Source organism: Alosa sapidissima, chromosome 7 (genome assembly GCF_018492685.1).
Source record: "Alosa sapidissima isolate fAloSap1 chromosome 7, fAloSap1.pri, whole genome shotgun sequence".
In the NCBI taxonomy this organism is placed as follows: Eukaryota; Metazoa; Chordata; class Actinopteri; order Clupeiformes; family Clupeidae; genus Alosa; species Alosa sapidissima.
The window spans coordinates 17,404,127-17,413,902 of record NC_055963.1 but is presented as its reverse complement, the minus strand read 5'-3'; the positions used below and the strand labels follow the sequence as shown (position 1 = coordinate 17,413,902).

At 43.4% G+C, this 9,776-nt stretch overlaps 1 protein-coding gene across 1 annotated transcript; it reads right to left on the bottom strand.

The window, feature by feature from the left end:
- Positions 1-71: 71 nt before the first annotated feature.
- LOC121713339 (sodium-dependent lysophosphatidylcholine symporter 1-B-like) lies at positions 72-8,815 on the bottom strand. The gene is made up of 14 exons (XM_042097873.1): positions 8,705-8,815; positions 8,006-8,122; positions 7,156-7,280; positions 6,741-6,873; positions 5,799-5,877; positions 5,251-5,368; positions 4,426-4,601; positions 4,131-4,252; positions 3,574-3,657; positions 2,560-2,643; positions 2,150-2,262; positions 1,674-1,817; positions 955-1,137; positions 72-453 (listed from the first exon to the last, which is right to left on the bottom strand). The coding sequence occupies exons 1-14, from the start codon at positions 8,813-8,815 to the stop codon at positions 72-74; spliced, it is 1,971 nt and encodes a 656-aa protein (XP_041953807.1).
- Between the last annotated feature and the right edge of the window lie 961 nt (positions 8,816-9,776).

The window sequence follows — 9,776 nt, the reverse complement described above, 5'->3', positions numbered from 1 at the left end:
TAATATGGATTGTTTATTTAGAGCGAAAAGAACCTCTTCTGTGGTGCTGATAAAAACATGAAAGCTTATTTCTAAACCCAGGTCACCTTTGCCCAAACTGGCTGTAGGTCACCACACTGAGATTCATGGGAAATTAAGTTTGAATTCAGTCTGATTGGATGCTGAAGTGACTCGCGTTTAGAAGCGCTGGTGTGGCGCTGTGAAATCCTTGTCCTGGTCTTTCTCTGGTTTGGGCTGGGAGATACCATTTGGGGTTGTTTCGACACACGGTGAGAAGAGGAACTTCGTCTTGAGTTCTGAGAAGGTGTTTTTGTCATGTGACCAGGCATGTGGCTACAGTCTGACCTTGAACTTGACCTCTGACCTCTAGAGGTGAAAGGCGGCACTCCTGGTGAAACACTCTGTGTCAAGCTCTGAATGTCCACTTCAGTGGAACAGGTGACTTCTTCAAGTCTGCCAAAAAACAGAAACCATTATCATACTCTATCAATTTTGTCTCTCTCTCTGTTTCGATCTTTCTCTCCCACAGGCTCTGGTCAATTCTCTCTCATACCCAAAACGCTTTCTGCTGGCACATGCTGTGTCCTGAGGGAAATGGTAATACCGATGATGACCTCAGAGGGATTATTTTTCTACCTCAAACACACTCACACCAACACAGTAAAAAAGGCCTATCGCCAATAGACCCTTTCAACAAGGTAAACAAAAACAATGCTTGAACATTCTATTTGGGCCCCAATCTACTTCCTCTGCATTAAGATAACATATGGAATGTTAAAAAGGAAGTCTTGTGGGGCCAACTATGATGCTGATAATGGAACTCTCTTGAAAGGGTCTATACTCATGCACCTGTGCAGATGTTACACAGAGAATGTTCAGAATGTAGTAAGGAAATCTAGAATGCCAAGAGCTGAATGGAGAACGAGAATTTGGAATGCTGCCTGAAGCACTCACGTTGCCCGTTCCTGATCGTTGGGTGTCCTGCTCAGTCGCTGGTGCGTCTCATTGATGGGGTAGAGGTAGAAGAAGACCAGACCCAGCACTAACAGGCCAATAGGCACGGCGGCAAACAACACCCGCAGGGCTGTTATCACCCCATCGCCATGGCTACACGCGCCCGCCTGGTAGCCTGCAAAGCTGCAGGGGAGAAGCACAGAAGTGCGAGCAGCAATGTGAGAGAATGAGAGGGAGAATGTGAGACTGTGTGCGTGTGTGACTCACAGACAGAGAGAGAGGGAGGGAGGGAGGTAGGGAGAGAGAGAGAGAGAGAGAGAGATGACACAAGCAATGTTTGGAAACAGTTCAAAGAGATTGTATAATAGCAATGCGGAGAGTGAGAAGAGAAGGATTCTGGTCAAGGTTAGCAGCTACTGAGTGCTGTGCTGAAGAGAAACAAAACTATTTATGGCCCAACAGCCCAACAGCAGACTCAGTCAGAACCAGAAAAGAAGTCATGTGTTTTTAGGGAAGGTGAGAGGCCTCCAGGAATAGGGCTGAGGCCCCCTGGAGGAGAGGAAGGGAAGTGCATCAGGAACAGACCTCTGAAGTTCACTTACAAAAAGGACCTAAAGCTCCCATCTTTGCCCGTATAAGATGATCAAAGGGCAGAGATGGCAGCTTTTGAGTTCTTTTTGTAGGCGAACTTCAGAGGTCTATTGTGTGTGGAGACTCACTGCAGGACCATGGTGGAGAAGCCTATGGACAGACCTCCGCCCAGCTTATTGCAGAACACGTAGCAGGAGAAGAACAGAGGCTCCATCTCCCTACAGGTGGGGTTCTTCAGGGCGAAGTCATCTATCACATCTGAAAGCATGGACCTAACACACACACACACACACACACACACACACACACACACACACACAGGGTACTAAGTTATGCTTAGTGAATGAAGTTAATGTCTCACTGTACAAACTGTGGGAAATGGCACTGAGATAATGGTCATTGAGACAATAAATAACATCATTTAACTTTAATTTACTTTGGATGAAAGTGTCTGTCAAATGATGAAAGTAAATTAATTAAACTGAACTGAAATATAATAGATATAAAGGACCTGAGCTGTGATCAGCTCATTCATTCATCAAATTAGTAGTGCACTAATGTTGATGGTGTGTAATGGAATTAGGTAAAGTCCGAGGTGACTGACCAGGGCAGCAGGAACAGTGTGGCCAGGCTGCTCCCACTGAGCACGCTAATGGCCATGTACACAGCCAGATTACTAGGCACTGACACCAGCACTATCAGAGCAGGGATGAACAGCTGCAGAGAAACACACACACACACACACACACACATATTTAACATGAGAGGCTAGGAGACGCTCACAACACACAAAAGTATTAGAATTGATAACATCTCTCTCTCTCTCTCTCTCTCTCTCTCTCTCTCTCAAACACAGACATACTCACAATTAAATAAATAGATTCACAAACGCACGCACGCACACACACAAAGACACACACACACGCGCGCACGCACGCACACACACACACACACACACACACACACACAGAGATGACAGATGGTATCCACAGTAAGAGCAAAGCGGGAGCTCACCGGCAGTCCAATAAAGAGCGTCGTCTTCTTGCCCACCCTGACCAGGAGCACCTGCCACAGAGGTACGGAGATGGCAGCGGTGGTCTGGGGGAGGGGCACGTACACAACACAAGCACGGGACATCAGAGCAGGTTCTACACACAGCGGTTGCCCTTTTGCTTATCAAAATAGTACAGACCTTTGGTAGAAAACAGACTTGAGTGCATGTCTGTGTGTGTGTGTGTGTGTGTGTGTATGGGGTGGTTGGTGTGGAATATCACCCCCTACCATTCCATATCTTGCTCATAAAAGGCATGTTGCATTGACACTAATTATTAGACAACAATTATTTCTAAATGCTATAACACCTTTGTATAGAACTTGTGAAAGAGCACACAGATACATACAGTGTGCATTTAAACCAGAACAGTTCCTCAGTAAAGACAAATCTCTGCTGGTATGACCTTAGGACACAGTTACATACAGCCCATTCATTGCAGGTACTCCCAGCTCAGTGGGAATTACTGATGTGATATCTACGAGAGAGACAACAAGGCACAATTGCTCAGCGACATTGCCCAAAAAGGAGCCCCATGTATCATCACAGAGTCCGGGCTCCCAGCACCGGAGCTGAGAAAGAAAGAAAGAAAGAAAGAAAGAAAGAAAGAAAGAAAGAAAGAAAGGGATCTAAAATAGCTCCATGGCTGACATAATGAAAGCTTACAGGAATCACTGTCTGACTCACACTGGTGGTGCCTGTGTGTGTGTGTGTGTGTGTGTGTGTGTGTGTGTGTGTGTGTGTGTGTGTGTGTGTGTGTGTGGAGCTGGTGGGCTCTGATGCACTCTACCGGGGTTGCCAAGTCTCACGCATTTGGCAGGAGACATGCGCTAATATGTTGTGTCTCACGCACAGAGTCAGATATCCACTGACTGCACTGCATCTCACAGCAACGATACCCCTGTTTTAATCTATCTTTGTCAATTGTATGTCAAGTCAGCGTTGAAAGTTGGCAACTGTGGTCTACAGGGCCTTACCAGCAGCACAAGGATGATATACTGGAACTGGGGTCCAAGACCTGAGGCATGTGTGCAGTACAAGGCGAAATTCCCCAGGGACATCTAGAACATACAGAACAAACATAAACAAAGGGCAGGACATGAGTCTGGAACAAGGATGTGCATTAGATATGGAGAGAGTATTTAAAAAAACATATGAAAACATGTAACCCGTTTATTACACTTTAAGTCCACATGCATATTTGAAGACAAACTTATTGGCTAGTTCTAAGATTTAATATTGATGCAGACCTACTAAAACTTATATAATGTTTATGTGTCTTTCAGGAGAAAGGCTTATGTTTATTATAAACTGCATAATTTATTCACATCCATGGTAAACTACATGACCATGAAGTCACGAACACACACATACATGCACCCACATCACACAAACACACACACACACACACACACACACACACACACACATTCCCACAGGTATGCACTTACACATCCTTGAACTATGCATGAACACACTTGCATAATAACCTACAATTGACCTGAGCTTTCAGTCAAAGTCAGAAATGGTTGACCTGGAAGGCAAGGGAGGAGAAGAGGAAACCAAGCACCAGGCGTGTGTATGGGGCGTGTTGCACAAGCATCTTCAGACTGGAGAAATACGGCTGATGCGTCTTCTCCTCAGCGTGGAGACGAGCTGAAGTGAGACCTTAGCAAGTAATTAACAGAGCGAGATGACACCTCAAATACTTTCATTTATATGGTATATTGTCTTTGCTGGGTCCTGAGTAGATTGGAATGTTTTTTAGAATAATTATATAATTAAATAATTAAATTAATTAAATTCCGCCTAGGAAAGCAGAGCCTCACCATGCTGCTCTTTCACTCCCAGGAAGAGAGTCAGGCTACACAGGAAGTAGATGCCTCCCAGGACCATAGCAGACATCATGAAGGCCTTCTTCTGATGAACCAACACACACACACACACACACACACACACACACACACACACACACACACAAACACTTTCCAAACACACCCAGCTCCTTTCAAATGCCCATGAACAAAGCCCAGCTAATCACAGGGCAATAAGATACCCCTGAGACTGCCTCTTGGCATCAAGCACTAAGCTATGTAGCCAGGCAACTATAGGCAGAGGAGCAGGTCTCCGCTCTAACCATCTCTACAGAATAAAATCAGTAATGTGCATTGAAAAAGACTTTACAATTGATACGTGTTAATGCCATTTCATATTGCTTCTAAAAAGATCATCATATCATCACATTTTTTACATGAACTCGTCTCATATGCAAACTGAGAGCGTGCAGAAAATGAAGGAAATAAACTCTGCTTCTTCACATTCATTGCTACTGCCAGCTGAGGACCTGCTGGAGGGGCTCAGTGGAAATGATTTCTATGTGTATGTAAAAATGTGTACAGTATGTATGCATTTACACAAGGTGTGTGTGTTTGAGAGGAACAGCGTGAAAGAAATACACCATATTAGTCAAACTGTACACCGATATTGTTGTAGTGTCCAAACTTCCATCAGGGCCAATTATATTTAATCTTTATCAACCAGATAAGTGAAAAGACAAATGTCAACCTAATGAAGGGAATGTAAAAAAAACAAAAGGATTGTTCACCGTGTTTGGGAGAGCAGGGTGAACAGGAGCCAGAGTGCTGTGCGCGTGCTGAAGGGTCTGGACTTCCTTGTCCAGGCAGACGTGGTCTCTCTCGGTGTAAAACACCCTCATGACCTGCCCCTGCACCACTGAGCTGAACAACATGGCAAGCATCTCCAAACACATCCCTATCAGAGACACGGAGGATGAGGAGAGAGGGAGAGGAGGCGAGAGAGAGAATGAGCAAGAGAGAGACAGATGGAGGGAAGAAAGGAGGATAAAGACAAGGGGATGTGGGAAGGTAAAGAAGATACAATGAGAGATAGATAAAAAGAAATGGGGGAGAGAGAAGAAGGAGAAAGACAATCAACAATGATGACCCAAGCAAGAATGATATAGCATCACAAACTAGCAGATTAGGCACAAAACTGCAGTGCAGACATAAAGTCAGCAGCTCTTCTCAAAAGAAACCACCCAGAGAACACTAAAAACAGTGGCAAGAGTTCAACAGCCCAACACTAAGGCTTCAGCTCTAGAGAAGAGCTCGTTTAAATATTCATGGCTGAGAGAAGCGTTTACTTCTGATAGGGAGATCACTGGGCAGGAAGGACCTCTTACTGTAGGCAGTGGCCGAGTCTCTGTCAGTCTGGTGTCCACCCAGGAACATGTTGAGGGAGGTGTACGGGACGTGGTAACACTGCGAGAGGTTGTAGACACGATGAAGGCTAACATGGCTGGAGTAGATGCATGTTTGAGTAGATGTGAAATTCGCCTTATTCACGCAGCGGCCATTGTGTAAACCAAAACGAGGCTACAAGGTACACTGACTATATCATTAATGCATTTTCGCCACCTACTGGCGAATGCATAGAACACAATAATCCTATGGTTTGTGTCCCCTGTAGCCTCCTTGTGTACACTGTAGCCTCCTTGGTTTACAATGAATAAGGCGAATGAGGCACTAATGTCATGCTTTAGCAAAGAGCTTAAAGGAAGCTACAGTTAAGCCCGAAATTATTTATGACCATGCAAAATGTTGACTATTAGAGTATTTGTATTTGACCAATAGGTTCCATCTGTCAAACACAAGACAAAAGTCCATATATCACGCTATATATCACTATGTCTGTTTTCTTGGTCAAATAAGAAATCAAACAAACCTGTCACCTGTCAGTAAACAAAATGAAGAGAGTACGAAGAGATTTGCTTTACTCGCATTTGTTCTACAGTATATTCACCTCGAGCAGGACATGAATTTGATTAATAGGATGCATTTAGCCAATTAAAACTTTGTCTGGTCCACATGCAGTGGTACTGATCTACCTGTTTCACATGCTGCTTCACACACACACGCACGCACGCACGCACGCACGCACGCATGCACGCACTCGCATGCACACACACACACACACACACGCATGCACACAAACACACACACACACACATGCACACACGCATGCACACTTATACACACACACACAAACACGCACGCACGCACACGCACACACACACACACGCACACATACACACACACACACACACACACACACAGGAACTCACACTCATGAAAGTCTCAAACAGACAGCTGGTGAAGAGGTACCAGGGGAGCGTGACGGCCAGAGATGCTGTATCCCCAGGGACTAGCCACAGCAGGACATAGGAGAGGATCCCAAGAGGAGTGGAGATTGCCATCCTGGAATGACAAAACCCCAAACAATACGAAACAAAACAAAAAAGGAGTCGTGGAGAATAACCAGAAGTTAGCAGTTGGCAAAGTGAGCTCTGATTTTTTTTTTCTTACCACAGAAAAACAAACTAAAATTCAGAAAATTAGATTCCATTAAAAAACTAAATGGTTAGACATGGAAACATTGGAAACACCTCAATGATAACATTGCTGATGAAAGTTGATTTAGAAATCTAAGTGGTTTTTAACCTCATGTATCCCATTCATAACCTGTTCTTCCTTACCCACCATGGCAGCAGCTTGCCGATGGGTGTGTGGGGAGTCCTGCTGACCAGGTACCCCACCAGGGGGTCAGTGATGGCATCCCAGGCCCGGCTCAGGAACAGAATCAGGGACACAAGAGAAGCCTCCATCTGGGTTAGAACACACACATAGCCTACTTCCACGGTCTATCAGGTTACACATTCGGACATTTATTTTTATAATTTACATCGATGTCTATATTCAGGGGAAACCAAACCTATGACCCGTACATTCACACATACAGAAACAGTCTGTGACTGTCACAGCTGGAGGAGACTCATTGACTTTTTCAGTCACCTTTATCAAAGGTAGTGTGTGATGTAAAGAAGTTGAGTATAACACTGGCTAAAACCTATGAAGAGAAGCTTCAGATCAGGTATCTGTGCCATCGCAACATCTGATGCATAGAACTGATGTCAGGGCTCCCACTCTGTTGTAAAATTCCATGACTTTTCCCTGACTTTCCCTGACAAAAAAACTGAATTACCATGACTTTCTATAATGAACAGAACAATATACCTACCAATGATTTCAGATCACCTGTGTAGCATTCAAGAATCTTTTTTCTTTTTTAGAGCGGGAGATTAATAAAAGGGCATTGAATTAACAAAATTGGGTTACTCAAGGAAGCAGTGAAGCTAATAAGCATTATATACACAATGTATTTTAGAAAGTACATTTTACAACTGTTACAACAAAATTCCCTGATATTTCATGACTTTTCCCCAAAAATAATAAAATTCCCTGACTTTCCATGTCTGGAATAGACTTTCTAAAATGTCATGATATTCCAGAAATTCCACGAACCCTGTGATGTGTGTGCATCCACACTCACCCTGACCACGTCCAGAAGGAAAACCTGCAGGCAGAAGCCGATGGCAATGTTGGTGATCTGGTAGGGGATGCCCCCCACTGCATAGCACAGCTTCCTCAGAAGGGGAATGCCGCCTGGCTTCAATTGGAGAAAAAATGGAAAATGCACCAATGGGAAGAATAGAACACCGTACACATGAAAAGTACTGAAAAGCACATTGTTTATTTCTGTTACAATATTGTTTTACATTTTTCAGTTTTTTTGTCATACGAGAATCCTAAAAGCTTTATACATTTATATCAGTCATTTGTAAGACTGTTAGGTAGGTGACTTGCCGACTCTGTAACCCAGAAGGAATAACATCATATACATTTGTGTAGCACAGATCATTTCAATATTTTGTATTCTAAAGATAGGAAGAAAGCCAGCATATTTATCTGTAATTTAATATCACAAGTAGTCTATCAAAAAACAGTTGCTAGAACCTCTCAGACCTCTCTAAACATTTGATTAGCCAAATCAGAGTAGACTGTAGCTTTTATCCAAATAACCTTTTCAATTTTTCAGTAGACTCTCCTCTTCATAATTCAATGTAAGCATAGTGACAAATTAAAAAGACAGTAGAACTGCAGAGATTGTCAAGGACTTAAAACAGGAGCTGAAGCAACATTATCAGCTAAACATGTAATGACTACTCTAGACGTGGGAATAGCTACTTACCGTGGAGTTCTCTGCACTCTCGTTTCCACTTGTTAGCCCCTTTTTGCAGATATGGTTGACAAGCAAGATTCTCCAAGCCGCAAGCCTCTTCAAACACAGACTCTGAGTCATACTTTGGTTTTGCTGACGACTAGTGTTTAGTTTACCTGTATAGGTGTTGCTCAGTTTCACCTGTCTTGTTGCAGGTATTATTCTGTCCTGTACAGCGTTTAGGGATTACTGAAAGAAAATGGCTAAACAGAAATCAGTGCACGCTTACATGGACACACGCCCACACCCACACCCACACACACACACACACACTTACACACACACACACACACTCTCTTACTCACACAATAACACACATTCACAGACACACACAACACACATACTAGTCTTGTTGGTTAGTATGTAATTCCAACATCCGGGTCAATGCAACCGGAAAGTTTTCAGACCCATCAAGTTTTCCACATTTTGTTATGTTTCAAATTCATCTTAAAATTGATTCAATTTATTTTTTTTCTCATCAATCTACACGCAATACTCCAACACTCTACAAAAAGCAGGTGTTTGGAGTGTTTAGTAAATTTATAAAAAATAAAAGACTGAAGACTTTGTTATGACGCTTGCAATTGAGTTCTGGTGCATCCTACTTCTACTTCTATTAATTCACTGGACATTAGTAGGAAAGGCGAACATCTCTTTATATATATAAGTTCTCACGGTTGATGGTGTATGTCAGAGTGAAAACCAAGCCACAAGGGTCGAGAGAATTGCCCGTAACCTGTAAGACAGGGTTGTGTGAAGACACAGATCTGGGGAAGGATACAAGAACATTTCTGCAGCATTGAAAGTGGCCAAGACTCAAGAGCACAGTAGCCTCCATCATTCTCAAATGGAAAACTTTGGAACAACCAACAGTCTTCCTAGATCTGACTGCTCAGCCAAACTGAGTAGTCTGGGATAAAGGGCCTTGGTCAGACAGGTAACTAAGGACCCAATGGTCACTATGAATAAGATCCACAGTTCCTTTGAGAAGATGAGAGAAGTGTAAAGAAGAACAACCATCAGTGCAGCTCAGTGCCTGGTT

What these genes read in the sequence shown, in the direction of transcription:
- LOC121713339 (XM_042097873.1), bottom strand. Translation starts at nt 8,815, where the DNA reads ATGACTCAGAGTCTGTGTTTGAAGAGGCTTGCGGCTTGGAGAATCTTG. An exon ending in GGGAGTGAAAGAGCAGCATG is followed by an intron (nt 4,253 to 4,425) that starts GTGAGGCTCTGC and finishes GTCTCACTTCAG; the next exon opens with CTCGTCTCCACGCTGAGGAG. An exon ending in ATATCATCCTTGTGCTGCTG is followed by an intron (nt 2,644 to 3,573) that starts GTAAGGCCCTGT and finishes CCCCTCCCCCAG; the next exon opens with ACCACCGCTGCCATCTCCGT.